Source organism: Patiria miniata, unplaced genomic scaffold, assembly GCF_015706575.1.
Source record: "Patiria miniata isolate m_02_andy unplaced genomic scaffold, ASM1570657v1 HiC_scaffold_6, whole genome shotgun sequence".
NCBI classification, from domain to species: Eukaryota; Metazoa; Echinodermata; class Asteroidea; order Valvatida; family Asterinidae; genus Patiria; species Patiria miniata.
The window spans coordinates 4,544,658-4,568,154 of record NW_024037073.1 but is presented as its reverse complement, the minus strand read 5'-3'; the positions used below and the strand labels follow the sequence as shown (position 1 = coordinate 4,568,154).

At 40.5% G+C, this 23,497-nt stretch overlaps 2 protein-coding genes across 2 annotated transcripts in view; one reads left to right on the top strand and one right to left on the bottom strand.

The window, feature by feature from the left end:
• Positions 1–414: 414 nt before the first annotated feature.
• LOC119742996 lies at positions 415–7,435 on the bottom strand. The gene is made up of 8 exons (XM_038219292.1): positions 7,118–7,435; positions 5,428–5,605; positions 4,117–4,220; positions 3,736–3,773; positions 3,393–3,450; positions 2,421–2,518; positions 1,691–1,811; positions 415–1,150 (listed from the first exon to the last, which is right to left on the bottom strand). Exons 1-8 carry the CDS (start codon positions 7,431–7,433, stop codon positions 1,047–1,049), a joined length of 1,017 nt encoding a protein of 338 aa, XP_038075220.1. The 5' UTR covers positions 7,434–7,435; the 3' UTR covers positions 415–1,046.
• Positions 7,436–13,184: 5,749 nt separating this feature from the next.
• The window catches only part of LOC119742759 (leucine-rich repeat serine/threonine-protein kinase 1-like), a 28,036-nt gene continuing 17,723 nt past the window's right edge, over positions 13,185–23,497 (top strand). Inside the window, exons 1-8 of the mRNA XM_038218928.1 lie at positions 13,185–13,206; positions 14,663–14,931; positions 15,805–15,880; positions 16,372–16,545; positions 16,978–17,126; positions 17,405–17,634; positions 19,343–19,488; positions 21,148–21,314. Coding sequence (XP_038074856.1) covers positions 13,185–13,206; positions 14,663–14,931; positions 15,805–15,880; positions 16,372–16,545; positions 16,978–17,126; positions 17,405–17,634; positions 19,343–19,488; positions 21,148–21,314 — 1,233 coding nt within the window. The remainder of the gene's footprint in view (positions 13,207–14,662; positions 14,932–15,804; positions 15,881–16,371; positions 16,546–16,977; positions 17,127–17,404; positions 17,635–19,342; positions 19,489–21,147; positions 21,315–23,497) is intronic.

Here is a 23,497-nt window from a genome sequence, read left to right as displayed (position 1 = left end):
TTTTGAAACCTTCAATCAACCCTGTTCATCCAAAGAAGTGGACATATTATTTGCGTATAGGCCTGCACCAATCTGCCATCGCAGTTTCTTTGTACAATAGCTGGATGCAGACCAATAAATAAACTGCTATAGACCTCAGCGATAATTATGCCCACTTCCAAAAGTTTTGCAAAAATTAAACTGTCCAAGGTGTTTGAGACACCCATCAAAGTAAAGCTTATTTCATAATCTTTCATTTTCTGTTCAATTATTTGGGGTTAACCAATGACTTTTGGGAGAAACTTCTGTTCAAAGATGATCACCCCTAAAAGTAGTCCTGAAGCCAATCGCGATTTTGAAAAAAGGATGCCTACGCTCCATTGCAAAATGCAGCAATTTTAGGGCCCAATTTCGTCCGAATTTCACAAAAATACGAGCTCGCAGTCCTGTTTACAGCTTCCACCCTTCTTTTATACAAACCCTCAAGTTAATGTCCCACAAAATGCTCTAACAGTGAAAATATTGAGGGCCTGCAAATCGTGATTTGGCCGGAGTGGGCCCAATTCCGGACCTATTAACTGGCCTGCACCCAGCTAATAAATGCTTTTGCCATGCAAGAGGGCGGACAAAGCAAGACTTTCATGTTTTGAGTGCATGTCTTGAGACACGGTTAAGTTCCCAAAGGCCATCATAATTATAAGATGTCACACCACAAACAGCCAGGCGTTATCCAAACATAATGTACAGGTTAAAAATAGGCTACATACTTTAGCAAACTGTGAAGTTACACGTTTTTGGCATTAGTCATTCAATGAGTCCACCTAATTGAAAATGTTTGGGTTCAGGCATAGTAGAGCAAGGAGAAATACTAGCGATATCATATACTATCTTCTCATAATGCAAGACCACAAAGATACAAATGAGAAACCTCATTGTCCACAATCCCACATTCACCTTGAACTTGAAGTCAATATAGTGTCCACATCAAAAAGGATTTCCCAATTGCTCCGTATTTTGATGACACCATGTTGTGTGCTGTGCCACAGGATCGTCAACTGATCCCAAACTCACAGTGAGACCTCTTCTCCAGTAAGCTCTGATCGTAACTGTTTCTCTTTGGCCATTGCTTCTCGCGTCAACTTGTGATCATGACCCAGAGCCAGTCTGTACTCTATGTAGAGAGAGACGGGAGACAATCGAATACTCAAAACCATGTTAATCTGCATCAAAGGCATGTAGGATAATTTGCATTTCATGCATTTTGTTCCTTTCCAATAATAAAAACACCACTCAAAATCCAAAGAAGAACGTTCAAAACCTAACCCCTTGAATGTGCAGCTCAGTGGATATTAGACTTTTCGAGAAAACAGTGAAAAACAATGCACAACATTTTTGTAACGACACGCGATTTCGTCAATCGTCAATAGCACTCTTTATTAAAAAAAAAAATCGGTCAACTGACTGATCGTTGGAAACCACCTACAGTTCTTGATTTCTTGTAAATTAGATGGAATACAATAGTTTCACAGTGTGTTTTAGTACCAGTATGATCTTAAAACCAAGTAAGCTTAGTTTACTTTTGGGATAAATGCAAATGATCCAATATGCCTTTTCGTACATAGGGCTAGATGTGTGGTCAATAATATCAACTGCCCGTGTACATACATTTTGAAAAAAATCTGAACTTTTCAGATCCTTTTTCATCTCATACCTCTGACGACGTTGTGTATGATAGGTAGTACTTCTCTCCGTATACTCAGCCGTATGGGAAATGGGATGTCCACGTGCTCTTGACGACTTCGTCTCTGAATCACCTCCAAGTGACCTTTATACTTGAAGAAGCCAATGAAAGAGGCCGTGGGTCATTCCATCAATTTGGGGTCCAATAGTCTGAGACAGACTCTGTCTTATTAGATATGCAAGAATAATTCGATTTGAATTTAAACTAAATTTATTCGTTTACGCCGCTGTTTAAACTCACTCTTTTGAGATAGAAAACATTTAAGAATTTGTCCTGAATTTACAAAATCTTATCAGATGTAATAGGGGCACGAAAAATATTGGATGACAAATTTATACCATTACACTGTACTAAAACGTGTTTACAAAATTGTAATAATTCTAGTTATTTTGTGAGCCAGTTCGATATTCTAAGTGCGCGTGGGTGCATCGAAAAATAACTGTATTCACATCGGGATAAACCATACGGCGTCTAGCGTAATGCTTCGAGGGTACAGCAAAACGTAACTTTCTGAGAAAAAAAAAACTCATCATGCTGATTTTTCACGTTTTACAGTACTCAAACATGTACTGGAAGTTTACTCCGAACACTTTTTGATTGAACGAATAACTGCGAATTCGGTTACCTTTGCCCATGTACTTGTGTATATGTAGTATTTATCCATGCATTATTTATTTAATATTGTGAAGCATATACGTACCTTTTCCATGGACTGCAACTTGACTCCAGCTTTATTCTTCGATTTCATCTGCCATTTCATCAGGCTGGTGACAACGGTTACCGTGGCAACGAGGGAGTCTAGTTTTGCACATGCATGCAAAGATGGGATCATAAGTGTTTATGCAACCATTGCAAAATAGTCGAAAATGGCGAATTCACGTTCGTAGCTATATGATTCGACATTGTTTTTGGAATGAAATTTCAAGTGTTTCGGTTCCTGCAGTTTCATTCAAGTCATGGTTTTCTGCACTTTAATAATTATCACTTCGCCACAATGTAGCTGAAAATCCGGGAATAGAGCCCTACCTTTAAACAAGAAGGAACAGATGCAGTTGATGCCCATGGTTTCTTCTGGGCCTTTCTTGTTTAATTTTGTTTGTGGATAACTGTTATTTAACTTTTGATGGTATACCCTAAATATTTTATCATGATTTCAGAAATTGGTCCACAACACCCTTGTAAAACGGGAAGGGGGTTTCTTCCTTTTCTACCCCCATTTTGCTATCATTCTATTTTATTTGTCAGGTATCTCTGGGTCACAGCCTGAAGACCTTCAGTAGATTTTCTTGACCTCGATTGTGTGAAGCCGGGGATATAAAGGTTTTTGTTTTCCTTTTTCAAAAGTTACCCTTTACTGACACAGTACACGTTGTGTTGGTATATAAACGACGTGGTCGCAAAACTAATGTGAGATGTAGCATAATGTCATGAAATAAACGCCTGCCCAGTAAAACCCAGAATAGGCCATATTTTGAGAGATAGAGAGGGGGCGTTGTAAGAACGCCATTTTCTGGGTGCAAACAGTAAAAAGTCTTGGGTTTTTTTTTTTTTTCAAAGCAAAGCTGCAATTTGCGTCTTTTTTTTTTTTTTTTTTTTTTTTTAAATGACATTAATAAAGCCCCTTCATTCGTATTGCCTATTGGAAGGATTTTATTTTTTGAACAAGAAGTACCTCGTTTAACACCGCCCTCAGCCGCACGGCTCTCATCTGATGCAGCTGCTTGAGGTTTCTAAAAAGTGCAATAGAGAGGCATGAAGCATTCGTTCTCTAAAAGTTTCAAGATTTGTCATTCGGACTCATGAGAAATTGTGGTACTGAATCTTCGTTTATCATTTGTCAAACTGTTTCGTTTACTTGTTTCTAAGTTTAATGAAAGCTTGATTTTCTTGATCGAAAATATGCGATGTTGTGCAAACAATGAGATGATTTTCCCTCCTTTCCTTTTATTTTAAAGCTGATTTTTAAAGTTTCATTTTAAAGTTGCTTTGTTTTTGATAGAAACCGGAGCACATACCTTGTCTTTTGGTGCTTGATGTCTTTTCGCAAATAGTGCTGTAAAGGAAGAAATGTATCTTTTAACCCTTGGTAATTATTTTAATGGTAAGAATCGGAAATAGAAATGGAGCATGCAATATTTTTGAACATTCTTCTCAGTTAATTTTAGACGTAATTTTTCACAGCTTTAGACACCCTATAGTTGTTGGAAAAATCAGAAGATTTTGTTATGAAAACAGGTTGCAGTTTTATTTTTTTCTTTAAATTCTTTTTTATTTTCAGAATTTTTCATAAAGTTTTAAATTATATTTAAGAAATGGAATTTTATTTTATGTCTCTTTGCCTCATACTCACAATTTGCCTTCTGTATTCAAATCTTTGTTATTATGCCTGCTCTTACCCCTGACAATGGATTCCTTTTCTTTGTCCTCATCTTCCAGCGAAGAGGACGCGGAATCCTTGGTTCCTGTCTCTCTGTCTGCTCCAGAATCAATATTGTCGACGCTTGTCAAAGAGAAGGATCAACCATACACAAATTTGAAGTTCTTTTAAAGATCTTTTAATATTTTGCGTCGTACCAAACAAAAGTGGATCGGCATCGGTCCAGTTCGTCCTTTTAGCCGATCCCAGATCGAGGGACATCGTATAGACCATTTACCATGTTGGGGCCATCTTGATTTATCCCATTCAAAAACGTATAAACAAAGCGAGGCCGGAAGGGAAAATATCCTGGGAGTTTTTGCACAAAAACCCATTATCTTTCAGTACTGTTATTGGATACAGGAAACAAGACTGAAATGGTGGCACACGATAAAGGTCTATTGTCCTCTTTGTACTTTCTCTGACTGAATGACTGACTGCTCTGGCACATAGTGTAAACCAAATGCATGAACATTCTTCCAGTGAATAGCCGTTCTGAATCAATTGAATAGAATTGGGTGCGTTCTGACTTGAAATAGTTGAATGGTCAGCTGCTCACCTTGTAAAGCTGGTCCCAGCTGATCTTGTTAATTCAAGAAAATGCTCAATCCGTTAAATTTCCAATTGAGGGGTAACATTTCAACTAAGTTCAGTTTAGATTGATCTTTTGAAAGGCAAAAACCTCCAACTACACTCTCTAAAAAGTCCCGGGTCAGATTTGAACCGGAATTCGGTTCATTATTGATGCTGTTCAGGGACCAAAATGACACTTCTCTTGATCATTGTCCGGGTCATTTTTGGACCCGGACACCTTGGCAAATGTGTCATTTTGACCGAAAAGGTATAACTTTGGCCCTGAAAAGTGTCAGGTCTAATAAAAACCTTGGAGTGTAACAGTTACTAAAGACATAATGTCATGAGGATCGGGACAGGTGAAATATGGGGTGATGTTTGTAATTAAAAAAACAGGGGTAGGCCTATAGGCAAATCCAACAATATTTCTCTGCAGGAAAATTCCGTTTGTGCACTCTAAAAAATCCTGATCAGATTGACCCTAATCCGGATTCTATTTGGCCTAACCCTGTTTCTGGTCAAACTTACAATTTTCCAGGTCAAAAATGACACTTTTTTCGGGTCATCTGGACCCGGAAACGTTGGCAAAAAGTGTTATTTTTACCCAGAAAATAATTTTTTGTCTTCTTCTTTTTTTACCCGGAAAAGGGTTATGCCAAATAGACCCCGGATTCCGAGTCAATCTGACCCGGATATTGTTAGAGTATGGTTCCCATACCTGGGCTTGTCCTCATCTTCTGTACCAATAGGCATCAAGCTTTTATCGTCAGCATTAATAGACTGGTATCTGCCCTCGATGGAGGATGGAATGGCAGTCAGCGGTTTACCGAAGGAGTCAGTCTGCTTCAATTCGGCAACCAGGGATATCTTGCTTGCATCATACTTCGTATGGCCAACTGTCTCAAATAAGCATATCAGCCATTTTATTGAATGTACATCTTTTCAGTTGGAAATTTTTTTCATTGTCTTCTGTGATCATGCTTTGAATTTTTAGTGGATGTAAAAGCAATGTGTGTGTTAAAGCCAGTGGCAGTAATATGGATGTATGAGATTTTGGCTAAGAAAATAATAACGGAAGTGATTTCCATTAAACAATCTAAACACAGGACTGTTGATCTTGAATAGGGTCTACTTTTCCATGAAAAGATACACTTAGAAAGTTTGACAAATTGATCAGTAGTTTGCCCAGTGTTGGTCAACACACCAACTATACACTCTTGGGGAAACATTTGAAACTTTTCCCCCGAATTAGCCAACATTATTTTGGGGGTGATTTCATGTACGGCAAGTAACAGTGACCGAACTTTTTTACCTTATTGACTGTTTACACACCCTATAGGGAGTATTAGGGTTAAAGTTGACAATTTAGTTGGACACACGCAATTGTGCTCTGTATTGAACCACTAAACGTTGTTCCTCATTATCTTATCAAATTCTAGGGCTTAACTTAAACATCGGTTTCAAACAAAAACATAAAAAGGCGGTCTAACTTTTAACGGAATTAACTCGGGCTATGACAGCCACAAGGTCATTTTGAATAGACGTTATAAATGGCACATTGGGCGTCGCTTGATCAAAGGCAGACAGGGTGGTTTTTTTCACCGATCACCCGGCCTCCCTAAAATCCAACAGCTTTTAAGATGGTGTTGTTGTTTACCACCTCCTATGTGGGCGCTGTTTAAAGCTAAAGCTATCGGATAATAGGATGCATTCTTCAAGGCGGCACACTTGCCGACGTTCGCAAGACGTTAACAAGTGGGTAAAAGTGTAGTTTAGGACACCTCTATTTTTTTACTAGTTCTGTTCAAAAATGACTTTTGCAAATGACTGCGAATTCTAATGTGCCAGCAGTCTTTATATTTATGATTATCTCTAGGTTTTTATAATTTTGATCAGTACTTTGGAAGAAAAATGTGAATTTACCTGTTGTAACGGTTAGAGACGTGCACAGCAGTTCCCCGGCCGACCATTTTCTGTCTGTGGAAGTTTTACCCCATATTTCCATTCCCTACTTCCACGAACATGACGAAAAGGAATCTAAATGAACTTTTTAATCATAAAGTGATTTTTCCTGCTGGTATCTTCGTCAACGACATCGATTTAATTGTGTGTTTTATTTTCTATGGAACGGGGTCCTCAACTACACTTCTATTATACGCAAACATAATAGGGCACTCTTGAAAAAAGGGCACTCGACAGAAAATATTTGGGTGGGAGGGGCAACTATCTCCCTTATTCCCGTCCCCGTTAGCAGGTTGGCCTATATCATGTAGGCCTAGGCCTTAGCCCAGGTTGGATGAAGTCTTCATTGCAATACGACTAACGTAGGGAGGAAAGTGAGTCCACCTGGGCTAGCCTAGGCCTATACGCAACTGACAAATTATGTCAAATGTCAAATTTACTCCCACCTGTCTGCGGAGATTGCTCTTGTACTTCGATGACTTTCGCGACCCGAGTCTTTTTAAACTTGGTCGGTGGGTACGAGTCTTCAGTATCGTCTCCTTCCATTTTCGTTCTCGATGCCTGAATGTTTTGCGCTTCGAACGCCTGTTGCCGAGCGCTGAAACCAAGCGCCTGTTGTAGTGCGGTGTCTAGCGGGGATTCGACGGGCGAGAGGACATCATCAGCAGGTATGGTTGACACTGTGTCCGTACTCTGAGGAATGACAGTCGGCGATTTCATGCCATCCTTGACCCTTACAGGTGAAGCTTTGCCTGGATCCATCCCAAAGTCATGAAAGTACTACAACTCGACATAGGGGCCTAAAGGTTATTTCGAATGTTTGTCCCCCAGTGTTTTGTGACAGCCTTCAAACGGACGTGATTCAAGTTATTCCGTCCACTTCATCCGAGACTCTTGCACTGACGATTATAACGTCCGCTAAATCATTCCCGATTCTTTTAAACTGAAGATATGACCATCACGATGCCCGCAGAATCAATGAGTCGCCTGTATGTACACACTTCGAACCGCTCGACTGTCACCTCACCATGCCACGTGTGGCGTTTCTCATTTGATTTTACGCAATAAAACAAACGGACGCGGGGATCTCTTCGAACTATTTGAATCGATTGGCATAGCTTGTGCGTGCACGCCATGATCTATGGAACTGACCCACAAAATCGCGCGTGTGCGTTGTGTCAATGCTTGCGCGCACCCATTCACAATTTCACCCAATTACAAACCAACTAAACGGAAATTGCCCAAAATTCGTCACTTGACTCATCTTTAGAAATTCCATTTTGGAGCTATATTAGGCACTGTTTTGGAGCTATTTACGACATTATTTTGGAGCTATTTTACGGCGGGAAAAAGACTGTTAATATTTACGCTTACTTGAACAGAATGCTTGCAAAATGAGGATTTTGTTTTAAAATTAATATTTAATTATGGTTTTCCCAGTTACTTCAACAATTGTATTATATAGCATTCCTTGGAAAGATACTTTAATTTCGTTCCAGAATGTCGTTGGGCTCCATTGTGTATTCCGATTTCGAATGTAATTCATATTATGTCTCCAGTGTAATTCGCAAATATAATATGAAGCATTCAGATTCGTCCACGTTTCGGGAAATTCGTCTACTTAGAAAAAAGTACCCAATGTTGTGTAAAGGGAACATGGTCGTTGGCGGGGTAAAACGCTACGCATCAGGGGTTGCGTCAAATTGTACTCAATTCCTGCGTAAAACGTTTACCCAACATTGAGTCAAAATTCTTACTCAATGGTGTTGCGTCAAAATTGTACCCAACAAATGATCACCCTTTCCTTTGACCCCCAGGGGCAGGGGTAGGGGGCTGGGGGGGGGGGGGGGCTCTGTCAACATTTCTGCAGTTTATTAACCATTCCCCTCGTCTGACCCCCCTCCCCCCCCCAAATGAATGCTCTGCTAAAACAAATAGTGCTGTCCTGCAGGCCAAGAGACTGACCGTGTTTGATTGTTACAAATGTCATGTACATTTTGTACACGTATACGATACACACAACACACATCGCGACATTGAAATTCAATCATCGACCTATTCGTCACAAATATCCAATGTTGTAGGTACCTCATACTGCCCACGTTTTCTCAATGACGTATTTTATTAATCAGTGCATCCTAAAAAGTAAATGATTACTTCTAAGTAAAGGTATCGGCGATTTCGAATCCCACTCTCGCAGCACGTTCGTTAGTCCACTAACCGCCATCTTGAATGTTACTGTCGATTTCGAGAACGTTCTTTTGGCACATTGGGCAATGTTTACTCATAAGGGGGTAATATTTACCCATCTGAGAGCACATATGCCTGTTTTGTTGTACGTTGCAAGGTCAAATATGCTTTCTTACTCTACGATGCTTGCAATTTGAACTTTTTCGGTTACACAATCAAAGGGTCAAATTTCCCTTTTGAAGGGTACTGGCAAAATCGTCACTTAACCTATAATTGAGTAAGAAAGTACTCAAGTTTTGTACGCAACACATTTACTCAGCAGTTTTTGACACTTCTTTTTTAGAGTGTAATGTGGAGATTGGTGTTGAATTAAAAAAAACATGCTTTATTATTTTTTAAATTTGTTATTCGTAGTTTCGTTTTCTTTCGTTTCCTTTCGTTTTGTTTCGTAATTTCGTTTCGTTTCGCTTTGTTTAGGTATATGTTCTGATACCTTTATATTTGCGGGCCGCATTGCTGCACTTCTGTCAAAAGTCAGCACAGTTAATCAATAGATATCGTCGGCAATGTTTTTTTTAAGATTTTTTATTTTCGTTTTTTAAATCTCTTCGTCATGTACATTTCTGTTACTGAATATATTGTAGTCAATTTTGTAATAAATTGTGTGTACCTATATTTCCTTTGGATCCCAAATAAAATTAATACGATAAAATAATGCAAAATTATATTGAGCATTAATTTCTGTCGCCCATTGTTGAAAGTATCGAACCAGACGATGACGGATCCATAATTTTACCTGATTTCAGTTTTCCTTTTTTCTCAAAGACAGACAATATTTTGTCTGACAAGTCTTGCTTTCTGGAGTAAGCCATACTTTCAAACCTGTGAAGTCATTGGCTGTTCTTGACTAAACTAATCACTCTCGCAAAACACAGCATTGTTAATATTGTTTGTAAAAAATAATGAGGAAGTTTGAGGGGAAAAAACAATGACTATACCGGAACATGTTTTTGAACATTTTGAAATATATACCTTTTATCCGGAACAGCAACGTGTTTACAATTTAAATATGATATCCAGTTCCCTTTCCCACACAGTTCCTGAATAAATTAACCTCTTACAAGTTTTTTGTAAATTTCAGTTGCCAGTAGGCACTTAGAGCTATGGGTTGGCTCTTTCTTTTTAGTATCTGCGCAAATTCATGTTTTCAAGAACTTGTATTCTAATAAACTGTTATAAAATTGACTCCTACTTTTTCACAATTTAGTTTTATATGAGCTGAAACACTCTTTCGTGGCCTGGATGTGATAACGGTGGCGTGAGCATGGGGATTTATACTAAACGTCTTTGATTTAAGCAACCTTTTCCTCTGTAGTTAAGCGTACTTTTGCTGTGCTTACTGCTCAGCAGTCTGTATGAAATAGACGGAGGCTCTGTAAGCACAAAATCGGTTGTTAAGCAGCGCTATATGAAATTCGGCCCTGCTGTATGGAAGCGACAGCTCGACGACTGCGCGTCACAACAAAAGCATGGTTTGAAGGGCGTGTTGGGCGAGTTTAGGGGCCATCCATAAAGTACGAACGCACGAAATGCCGACTTTTTAGACCCCCTCCCGTACGCATGACACACAACCTGTTTCAAGCCCCTCCCCCTCCCCTCCCCTCCCCTTCCCCTCCCCCTTGTATGCACATTTCGGTTTACAATACGCATCTACTGCATGTACATGTATGTACAATGAAAGCATTACAATTGATGCTTGCCGGCTACTTGTTATTGAATATTGGGATGATAAAAAAGACTAAAAAACTACGCAATGTTACCCCCCCCCCCCCTTCGTGCGCAAGTACTTTATGGACGGTCCCTTAGTCAGAAAAAAAAATGGTTCTGGTCTATTGCCAAAATCAACATTTCAAATTGGGACAGAGATAGTTCCTGTGCACACACAAAAACCCACACCACAGCTGTGGTGTTTGGAGTTCAGGAACTTTTTGGCAAGCATTACTTTGTTGAAATTTAGCATCCCCTTATATTTCAATGGATTTCCTATCACATACTTGAACTTTGTATCTTTATCTAACGCTTCAACATGAACAAAGTGTCTGGAATTTTTTCTGCGCTTTATCAAACCGAATATTTCAGCTCAAACCTATCAACGGCAGAACGTTCACGGAAACATTTCCCACATCCAAAAGTAAGTAAACCGTTACATTTGTTTTACTTTTCAATGGCATTTCCGTGCTATTTGTTCATCTCACCCCGAAAAATAGATAACTTTGCTTTGAAACTGCAATTTTCTAGCAGTACAAAAATTAATCACTTTGGACTGCGACATCAATCCCCTTATAGAACATCCGCTTTACAGATTGAGAATTAATTGGCGACTGGTGATAATACAGGCGTATCTTTTTGTACATGCAGTGGACGTAAAAGCCCCCCCAGCCCCCCCCCCCCCAAAAAAAAAATAAATAAACGTTTTCAGCGTAGGTTGAAAACGTCCAAAATATATATAGTCTTCGGTATAATTAAAACACATAAAAAATGTATTAGAAGCAATACAATTATGACAGACTAGCTTGGGAAATCCCAGCTCCGTTGCTCATTCGCCCGTTGCCCCGCCCTGCAAACAGGACGCTATTAGATACTCTGATGAATTCACGCTCTGATTGGTTAGATTTTGCGTGACCAGTGACCTGCGCGTCATCAAGGTCATGACTGCAAGGTTTGAAACGGCCATTAAGACTGATTCATTACTCTTTCATTCCAGTTTAGAGAGTTTTTTCCGTTGAAAAGCGTAATACTGTAGGAAATTCTGTAAAACTTATCTGTGTTGAAAATTTACAATTCCTGTCACTTGCTCAGGCTCCGTTTCGAATCACGAACGGTCGGATTGCATTATGCATTTCTATGGGAAGTTTTCGGATAGCATTTGCGCACATTGTGTGACTGCGGTCTTGAACAGCTTCAGCCAGATGCTTTATACATAGGTCTTAGGCTACTTCCTCCACAAATTCTGTGAAGGTCTTCAGAGTATCCCAGCGTCCTGTTTGCAGGGCGGGGGTACGAGCGAATGTTGCTCATGACATGACACATTTCCGATGCCATGAGCATTGCAGCTTCGGTTTCCCAACGTAATTCAAGACCATGCACACGTAAATCAACTTCAAGTAAAAGAGATTATAACAAAAAATTAGTAAAACAAATTGTATTTTACAGTTTACACAAGAAGTGCAAAAACTGAATCGAGTTTGGAAGACGTTTTGTGCAAAGACTATACAGAAAAGTGCAGGCTGTCCGCTGTTACAGACGATGTGACAAAATTTCGTTTGCGAATTGGATGTTGTGGTCACGTGATGCTGACTTCCAGCAAACGGTTCTCTTCTGCACTGCATGTATATCTCTTAAAAAGGTGCACGGTTTAAAAGTTTAATTTGGACCAAATGACTTGCTAAAGATACCGAAGCCTAATGTCTGGGTTGCCAGGCAGTTGCCAGGCGGTATACAGTAAAGTAAAGAGGCCGAACCTGTGTTAACAGGGAACGGAGTGTCCATCTCTCTTTCGTTAGCGATTGGGCCAGACTCATATATGCTGCTGTGGGGGGATCGCCACACCTCCTCCACAGCGAGTCTGTTACTTTCCCAGCATTGAATAATGCAAGTACCCATTTAACACCTGGGTTGAGAGGAGTAATTGAGGTAAAGCTCCTTACTCAAGGGCCCAACACGCATGGCCACGGCGGGGCTCGAACCCACAACCTCACGATCATGAATCCTGTGCTCCACCGCTAGACCACACTTGCGGTATACTCTCTTCATATAAAAAGAGTGAAAAGCACTCGAAGTGGTCCCCATAGGCCTATGGCTCTTTAACAAGAGTGGGAGATAAGTCACTCTTTTAGAGCGTTTTCACTATGGGTCATAGTGATAAACCACTCAAAAAAATGCAAATTTACTCTTAAAGAGTGAGAAAAAAAACACTCAAAAGAGTTTCCCCATGGCTCTCTCTAAAAGATTGTTTTTTCACTCTTTTACATTAATTTTTGGAGAGTATGGCGTCACAGTGCACATGGCCTGTACCTTTCACAAGAAGAGCCCACACAGCTGAGCCCATAGGGTCCGTTTCTGTTTTAGATAATTGTTTTAGGCTTCTGATTAAGTCTTTAGGGTTTGTTCTCGTCAAGGAGTTCACAACATTTTGTTAAAAATTTCATCTTTCCATGAGTTATACCAGGGTCCATAATTACTTGTGGTTTTGATCATTTCAGTTTGACGACCAGAAACGTTTGTTGACCTGTTCAGAGCCGGCCGCAGAGAGCAGGCCTAGCAATGGACACAACATATGATAAAGGTATTAACATGTACGGTAATGAAGGGAGTTTATCAATTTGTAAATGGGATAAATGTTGACTTGCACACCCAGCCTTTTGGATGACGACTTCATCTCATCGTGATATTCTTTAATCCCCTGCACTGTCAGAATAATGTCAAGATAATGGATTTTCCCATGTTAGAAAACAAATTTGCTTTCGTCGCGTGCCCACAAGGTCGAAGGAAATCAGCAGGGCTCCTTTCCGCACTCGTGAAAAGAATATTAACTGTGCTTCGGGGTATACCATCCCCCACATTTTGGGCCGAATCGCTGTGCTGAATCATGGGCTGTGCCGTACATCGTTTGTGCTGGACGAAAACAACATTTTCAGTTTTTATTTTGTGCCCCCAAAAAACCCACTGAGGCCAGAAAGTAATGCCTATGGCGATTTAAGGGGCTTTCCTAAAGGAACAAGTGACAAATCCTGGACAAATTGAGAGAAAATGAACCGAATGTTTAGCCCTGTACATTTCCAAGAGACCGCTTTCGCTGTTTGCCATCATGATGCATTTATGCGCATGCGTGCAAAATTATGAATATATTAGCAAAAAGGTCTCTACATCACTTCTACGTTATTACGGCATGGTTTTCCGTAATTTATAACGTTTGGAGTCGTTATTTTACGACTATTTTTTTCGAATACTTAAAGGGAAAATACAACATTTGCAAACATCAAAAAATAAAACTACCAAATCATTTTGAAATACCTTGCTGGACTGTTAGTGAATGACAGTGTAAAGCATCCTGTAAAATCATGGCACCTGGTATACTGTCATTTTCAAGAAAAGTGGTATTTTTGTATCAATTTCCAACGCTGGTCGGCCGACCAGCGTTGGAAAAAAACCGGCTTTTTTCAAATACTGGCCCCAATTGACCATCGCACTTGTTTGCAATCGATTACACACCTATGAACGGGTACAAAGGGACTGGTTCCCTGACCTTACAATTCCCCAATGTATGTAAACTGCTCTGTTTCTTCTTATATGGAGTCAGGGAACCAGACTACAGGAAAATGATTGTTTTTCTTGGTTTTTATAGCATTTTCGAACCCAAAACCTCAAAAAAGTCAGTGTAACTATATTTGCTATATATTTCCAACCCCCCAATTCCATCCATTTCTGAAAATTACAGCAAAAGCAAATGATGTATATTCCCTTTAATACTCATGTAGAAGTTTCCGTCACTCTTTCTTTTGATTGTTGAAAAGGGTGATCCGGGACAATTTTAACTAGGCTTGATGGTTATTCCACCTGTTTGAAAATGACACCATAATGACCCAGTGATTTCACAGGATGTTTGATCCTACAATTAAGTGAGAAGATTTCATTACATTTTGGCGGTTTCCTTTTTGAATGTTTGCAAATGGTGTCCATTAATTGCCTTTAAATAAATGTGCCGTAACAGTTCTGTCGTTATTCCTTCTGTGGTTATATAGCGGTTGCTGAGGCACTCCTTGATAACATCAGAGAAAGAAGCATCGTTGATGTCGTTCGCTTCCTAAAAACAATCCCCCAAGAGATTAGGAATCGTCTGTTCCCGTTCACGGATGAGAACAGGAAGATCCCAGGTAAGAAGCAGGACCCAAGTGAGTTATGGGAGAGGTTTCCCCATCCCTTCCTTCAAGTGGCCTGTGAGCGCGGAGATGTGAATATTGTGCACGTCTTGTTGGATAATGGCGTGGACGCAAGTCAGCGGACGGACAGGGTGAGTTTAATCCTTCAATATCCAGAGTCCTTTCACGATTCCTTACAAACAATCTTTGACCTGGAACACTCCTCATGCGTTGATTTATGGGAGCGAAGAAGCGAAGACGCCCTCGTCAAGAGAGATTTTACGGCATAAATTACTATAGGCACCCTTGAAATCAGTGCCCGATATTCCTGATCTGAAAAGTTCTCACGGCGCACTTCCAGAACCATTGTGCGTACCACCAGTGGATTACAATATCATCGAGACTTTGCAATTCGACATTTCTTGCAGATTTTAGGGAAATTGGTCAAAGAATAGAAGAAATTACAATTTTGGTACAATGTACGACCCATCCCGTATGGTTCTCAAAAAATACCAAAGGTTACCCGTTCCCAATCGGGTTTTTTTTTCATGACTATATTAACCAGTCTATGTCACAAGTGACAGTCGGTGAGTCAGGCATTTAGTCAGTCAGTGGATATAGGTACACAGATGACACTAGGCTGACCCTGTCGTACCTCTTTTATACTTCAGAAATTCAAGTGTGTTGTTTTTTTTTATCCCTGCCCAAAACACATGGAAAGACCGCTATATATATAATGGTGAAGAGCCGGGCAGTGATTTCGATTAGGATTACCCATAACGCCAATGGATGGGCCCATCCGGCCCATTGCGTAGACCAGATAAATGAAAAGACCACCAGTAAAATAGCCATTCTTTACTATAGGCTTGCCTTGTGAATATACTAAATTACTGGGACATTAAAATGCCTCAAAATGTAATTGATTGTTCTTCTCAATGTTGTGAGATCATCCGAGAATATAATCATTCATATTATACCTCACTTTAATTTTAATAACATTATGAAAAATATATGATTAAGTGCAGGAGGGGACAGCATTGGAAGTCGCTAGCAGACATGGCAAACTGGTCATCTTGACGGCTCTGATTGAGTGGGCGCCAGGTAGGTATTGCTCGTGAAGGAGATCATTTCTGTTCCTTTTCGAATGATCCGGTCCCATGCTAAGCCCCCCCCCCCCAAAAAAAATATTCGGTCTCTGGTCAAACCAAAGTTCCGGAATTGACGCGGGGACGCGGCTTTTATTTTTTTCTCTCTCCAAGCTTGGATTGTACAGACAAGGTGGGGTACTATTTTGCTATTTGGTGTCCTCATGTACATTGGTGTCTTCCATAATTTGCCTTGGTGCTCTCGATCATTTGCCTTGGTGCAATTTCCCATTCCTTTGTGCTCTTTGGTAAAAAAAAATTGAGGAGGTGTGGTAATAGAGGGCGCTGTTGGAGCTACCGCGGAACATTTTGGAAAAAAAAAGATTGACGCGCATGATTAAAATCGACGCGCGCGCTGACCAGAGACCGACTTAAGAGACTACGACGGCCTAACCTCAATCTTTTGAAGGGTCATTCTCAAACTTATGTTTTTGTGTCAAATTGCAGAACTCATCGAAGATGAAGACACCGTGAAGGATTTAATGGCCATAGCTTGCTTCGCTGGACACCGAGACATAACTGACTACTGGCTGGACAAACTTACTGAACTCAAGAACGGCGAAGCACCTTGCAAGGAGGACTTTGTTGCGGCAAATGATCCACTCATTGCGGCATGCAAAGGTATTTGGAGGTAGTGTTTCGAATTTGCGGAATGGTGAGGCGTGTGCACGAGGGAGACTGATTTCATTCTTCCCTGAAAGGGTTCAAAATGTAGGTCAGAAGTACCACATTTTCAATGGGGAGCGCTCGTACAATGATGCATACTATAATACCTTATAGTGTGCAAATGCCCCCTTCTCACGGCTATATTTTTTGGGGGTGAGATAATTCGCACGTCAACTTCTAAAATTGGCTACTGCAATGTTTTTGTTTGTTATTGATTTGGGGGGGGGGGGGGCTAGACAAAATGTGGGGGGCTACAGCCATCCTAGCCCCCCCGCCCCCCCCCCCCCCCCCCCCCTCACGTAGAACAGTGCCTGAAAAGTTTTCAGTGGTATTATCATGTAGTAAGTAGAATTATTGTTTTGGTAAAAGCGCATACTTTCCGTACAGGGGGACACTGTTATCTCGCTGCTTATCTTCTCGAGAGGAGAGTGACAATTGTGAATGTAGAAACTGCTTTCAGAACTGGCCAGAAGTTTCCTGATCTTCTACAGCTTTGGTGTCAAAAAGAAGCGCATGAAATAGAAGGACGGCAAAAGGTAAACTGATGGCAAAAAGCTAGTCAAAGTCAGAATCAATCTTTCCCGGTGATTACGCAAACCAAAAGTAAACTCTTGACATGTAGATGTTTTGGGGTTTTTTTTATTGGGAACCTAAGCCTGTGTTTTTCTTAATAAATACATATATGAAGGGAGAAGTTCCATCTACAATGATATTTAGATTTGTTTCGTGATGTAACCGATAATATGTTTCAGTGTACACCTTAGAATATTTTAACTAACAAGATCTGGCATATGCTTTTGTATTTTCCTCCCAGAAGTGTGTTGCCCAATGGAGCGCTCGTCAGTTGCATCACTTTGACGATACTTGGCTCACTAATCCAGACCTACGTACGCTGGTCCAAGTCAACCTATCCCACAATGCACTGGAGACGATCCCAACACCGTTGCTATGGGGAATGCCATGCTTGGAATCATTGGACCTATCCCACAATGCAATGAGAAAGCTCCCTAGCCCAGATTCTTTAACGGCGCTTCAAAAATCGAGGTGAGAAAGATATAATCAGGAACTTCTAAATAAATTAGGCGGGCTGAACATTACACGCAATTATTCAGTCAGTCATAATTGAATATTAAAATGAGACCGATCACCAAAAACTAACAATAGGGACTCAATAGTGTGATGAGCATGGGTGGCAAAGGGTGCCCCCCCCCAAAAAAAAGGTAACCGACAAATGGGGGTATTATTATTAATCTATGAGCTTATTGACCAGTTTTATGGTTGTAATCTAATCATGCATCACTGAGTAACATTGTCTTTAAAATGGTATGTGAAAACCCTCTTTGGACAGTTTGATATATATTATTATTACTATTACATAACATATGCAGATATAATAGTACGGCATATAGGTAATGTGACCAGTGGCGCACCCAGGATTTGGATTTGGGGGGGGGGGGGCTCACAAAAAAATGGGGTTTTTTTTGGGGGGGGGGGGGAGCGGACTATTTTGACGATGGTGGCGCCACTTACACCCTATTATACTACTCGAAAATAGGCCACATACATATCACCAAGGTCAAATCGTGGAACAAAAGAAACAAAAAAACTCGGGGGGGCCTCAAGCCCCCCGAGCCCCCCCCCTCTCTTGGGTGCGCCACTGGATGTGACTGTGCCTTTGATGATACAAGCATGGCATGTGGCACACAGTCAGAGTATGTCATGAGAAAGATATTTGGCTAAAGGGCCATCGCAGATTTGTCCTTTAAGAAAATATAAGTAAAATAACAAGCAATGGCAGCCATTTTGAAAATTTTGGAAAGTGCTTGTTATTCTACCAATCTTTTTCAAAGGACAAATTTGCGATGGCCCTATAGCCAAATATCTTTCTTAAGACATATTCTGACTGTGTGCCAAATGCTTTGCTTGTATCATCAAAGGCACAATTCCCCCAAATATTTCCCCTATCTGCTCACTATAAGACAACTAGGTCCAAGACACATTTAAGTTATGAAAACATAATTGTTGCATTGTGCTGCAGCTTTTGTTGCATTTTTAAAAGTCAAGGAAACACCTTTCGGCATCCTTCGCGGGCACAAGCTAATTCCCTTATTACATCTCGCTTAGTCATGCCGTGGAATGGCCTCCCTGGTTACCGGATGTAACTTTTTGTTTTACTCCCGTTTTGTGGGTGTATTTAGAAGACATTAGGTTCTCAGCAGTCCGCCACTAAACTTTCAGGATCTGCAGGGCCACCTTTATCAAAAGGTGGACAGTTAAACAAACCTGCTGTGCAATGATGAGACAGGCCATGGTAAATATGCGCCTCCACGGTGAACTTTGTGTTAAAAGGGCAGGTAGACATGCGGAAGGTGATCGTAATGACAAAGGTGTTAAATCCTGAATGATTAAGATTTATCATTTGATACATATCCTGCTTTGTTCACGTTTTCCTCATACATTGTATTAAGAAACGTCATGATATTGAAACCGGGTAGCAATAAATTAAAGTAAAATTGTATTATTATTATTATTATTATTTTTAAATTTTAATTAGGAGGCTAGAGTATTCACGTTGTCAAATTCGCATATAAATTTGGCAATATTTCAGCAATAAATTGTTAATTAAAAGAGCCTGTACAGACCCGCTTTAACGCCATAGATTGAACCGACTGCCTTTAACCTCACTACATAATATTTATAAAGACATCCCTATTGCAGAGTTGCAAAGTAATTATTATTTTTGTTTACACAGGTTGACATATCTGAAGGTTTCCCACAATAAGCTTGACAATGCTCTCTTAGAGATTTTCATGCTGCCACTGCTTGAGAATCTGGATCTGTCTCACAATCGCATCACAAGTCATCATAGACGCTCCGTCTTCAAGCTGGTCAAACCAGGTCAGCCAAGATGGAAAACATGCGTTTCCCCATTCTGTTTTTTTGTAAAACCAATAGAGCAGAAATGTTACTCCTTACACTACCATGGGAATAAATATGTCCTTGGCCAGTTTTAAACAAGTACGTTTACAACTGGCTAGGTGCCTGCGCACGGATAATGTCCTGGGCCGAATTTCTTGTTCATAAATACCTTTGGGTCAAACAAGTCAAACAAGTAAAAACATTTTTTTTTATAGGTTTCCAACGATTTTGTTCAAAACTTTTACTTCATGCTTTGTGAAAACTCCTATGTTTATGGTATGTGCCTCCCACGAGTAGTATTAATAATGTCCTTATATTATATGGAGGTTGGCGGGCGCGTGGTGCGCACTGCGCGATGTGGCGCAAAACGCAGTGGCGCAGGTGTAGTGTGAATTTAGGACTCTCTCAAATACTGACAGTGCATGCCTAAGTGGAGATAATAATTAGGAATGGCCCCGTGCCATTCGATTAGTCGAATGCGTTGTTAATTCCAAGCAACGGACAAATATGGCGGCCGGGCAGCGGTAAAGATCTAGTGGATCCAAAATATCAACTTTTGAAGTCTAAACATAACTACCCCCCGCCAAGGAGGTTATCTTTTCCTCGGCATTGGTTTGTCTGTCAATAAGATAACTCAAAAAGTTATGGACGGATTTGCATGAACATTGTTTAGGGGTGGTCCTTACAACTACAAATCGATTAGATTTTGGAAGTGATCCGGATCTGGGTCTGGATCCAGGATTTTTTAAAAGGATTCTTCACTATTTATGCGAGTATTTCTTTTGGGTGTACTGACAACATGGTGGGGTTGCGCTCTCTGAGTGCTTTCTAGTTAGTTAGTTAGTTAGTTAGTTAGTTAGTTAGTTGGGGAGTTAGTTACACTCTAAAAACAACTTAGTCAAATTATTGACTGGTTTTCCTAGTTATTGGAAATTGACTAGGAATTTAGTCAATCATGCAAAATTTCATACCATGACTAGAAAAAGTAGTTGGGTTCGACTCCAATTTCAGTTATTTGCATAACTATTTCTTCAAAGCCAGGAATACTGACTGGACAAATCTAGTCAGATTGACTGATTTTCAGTTGCACCCAGCTGACCCTGAATGGCTAGTCAAATTTGACTGGTTTCTAGTCAAATTTGAATAATGCTTTTTTAGAGTGTAGTTAGTTAGTTAGTTATCTCCTTGCGACTTTAGTGTCTATACTTCCAGCCCGATGTTGTTACTTTTTGCGAGTGACTGAAAAGCAGTAGATCTCAAAAGTAAGACTCAGTCCGAAAAAAAGCGTTTTGCCAATGGCTACGGCCACGGCTACAGACGTCACGTGAGGATCGTGATGGCCCGCATAGGAGCGTTCGATTAGCACGGCTCTGGTGGCCAACCCGTCTGCCTTTACTCTAGTCGATCCGGGTGAGCTGCTCGAACGCACCCATTATTTGGAGAGTGACTGGTCCGACTAGGGGCCAAATTTCATGACTTTGTAACACAGGAAAAAAGGGTTTTGAAACCAGTCGGTGTTTTATGAACCGTTTAAAACCACCCGGGCTGTCGATCAACAGGATTGGGTAACCTGTTTGAATTATATATCAATATCTTGGGAATTAGTTTTAGTATCCAAAATCCATTTTTCCCCATCAGATGAGAGTGAAAGTGTCTGGGACTGCAGCAGCCTGATGGTGTTAAATCTGTCCTATAATAAGATCATCCACATTCCTCCTGGCATCAGCACTGCCAAGAGTTTGAAGAAACTCAATGTGTCTAATAACAGACTATCAGAGCTTCCTGCTGCCTGGGATTGCCCATTGGTAAGTAGCCGAACCATTGCCAAAGTGTGTCAGAGTAACATTTTTATTGTGGCAAAATCTACTGTGGGGAATACAGAAGGGAAAGTCCTATTTCGTAAGGGCCAGGGCAAGGTTGGGGGTGCCCAATGGTAACACTCCTCTCCCTTGACGCCTGTGCTCCTCTCAACCACCACCATCACCACGTGCCCCCCCCCCCCTTAGAGGGAAATAAAATTGAGCTCATTTTGTCGTTAACACCCCAAAAGCAAAAAGATAAATTTGGACGCGGGGTAAGAAATTATTGGTCGTTTCCATAGACCATGTAGAAAAAAATGCACCCATTCCCACCAATGATCATAATTGCAAAACATTCAAAGCTTGCAAACATGACAGAGTATATACCCTGCTATATATATTTCATAATGGCATTGCATTTCCGAGATGGCGGGCGGACCCCCGGGCCGCGGTATTTTTTTTCATACCACACGCTGCTGGTATAATATAGAATTATGCTGGAGGGCCCTATATACGCAATAGTATAATGTTTAAAACTACCACATCGATCGAGTCACTGCGGTAGTGTCATGGATACTACATTGGATTACAAATCTGACGGTGCGAGTTTGACTCCTATTGGATGCTTTTTTGTGGTTTGGAGGATTTTTTTTCACAGGGAAAATAAAGTCCCAGAGCCTGACTTGCAACTCAACGTACTTCGAAATACGCCCATATGCATGTGTACAGAAAACAAGGCGTACGGGAAAAAAATAGCGCCCCCCCCCCCGGGCCGCGAATTTTCTCTTCCCACTACATGCACATACATGGTTGTTTAGCGCCTTCTATGATACTTTTAGATACATATATATTTTTTTCCCCAGGGATTGTCGAGCAGTGCGATAGCTCAATCGATAGTGTCGTGATTTTTGCCAACGCGAGGTTGGGGTTTTTGTACCCGATTTTTTTCTTTTCTAATCTGAGGCTTCGGAGGATTGTTTTAGAAGGGAAATAAAGTCCGAATTTCATTGCGTTCGAATTAATTTCTTTTTTTCTAATTTTATATTTTCTTCTCATGTTTTTAAAGAAGTAAAGTCCAAAACGCCATAGCGTACACTTTATGCGGATGTCGTTTGGGGAAAAACAATTCGCCCATGTTATGATACATGACCATGTTATGAACATGTATCAAGTCGCATCCTAATTTCATAAATATGGTTGCTTTAATGTTGAGTGATACCATGATTCTACATTGAACAAGTAATGTAAATGGAACATGGGCTGGATTAATCATAACAAGAATATATAGTATGATTCAAGAATGTCCGTCCATGTTATGAACATTATCCTTCATTTTCATCTTAAAGGGAATGTACAACATTTGCTTTTAGTGCAATTTTTAGAAACAAATGGATTTGGAGGATTAGTATGTTATAGCAAATATTGTTAAACCGACTTGCTTCACGTTTTGGACTTGTATAGATGCTCGAAAATCCTAGAAAACCAACCATGTTCTTGTAGTCTGGTTCCCTGGCCCCACTGAAGATGAAACGGAGCAATTTATAGATATCCGGGAATACGGTCGTTTCACAATAGTGAGCCTCCAAGAGTTTGCAACGCGTTGGCCAATTACGATGCGCGAAATCGGTCGACCCAATGCGGAAAAGGTCGACTGATTTCGCTCATTGTGATTGGCCAACACGTTGCAAACTCTTGGAGGCGCACTATTGTGAATCGCCCGTATTGTCAGGTAGAGAATCAGTCCAGCAGGCTTGTGCCTCTTCACAGGTGTGTAATCAATTGCAAAGAAAATGCGGGATAGCTAAATATGAAAAATTAGGAGCAGTTTGTGAAAAAGCCAGTTTCCTCCTACACTGGTCGGCCGACCAGCGTTGGAAAACATAAGTTTTCTTGCAAATGTCAGCATACCGGGAGCCACAAGTTTACAGGATGCTTTATACTGTCATTCCCTTGCAATCCAGTCAGATGTTTCGTGATAATTTGATCATTTCGTTTATTGATGTTTGCAAATGTTGTATCTTCCCTTTAAAGATGGCTTGGTAATTTAGTACATATCCAGTGAATCAGCCTACATATTTATCAGTGCAATCACAAATAATACAGGAATGTCTAAAAACAAAAACTAGCAAAAACTGCTTTGATGAAATTTAATATAGCTCTATATGTTTGACATCCACCTCCCATGTCTC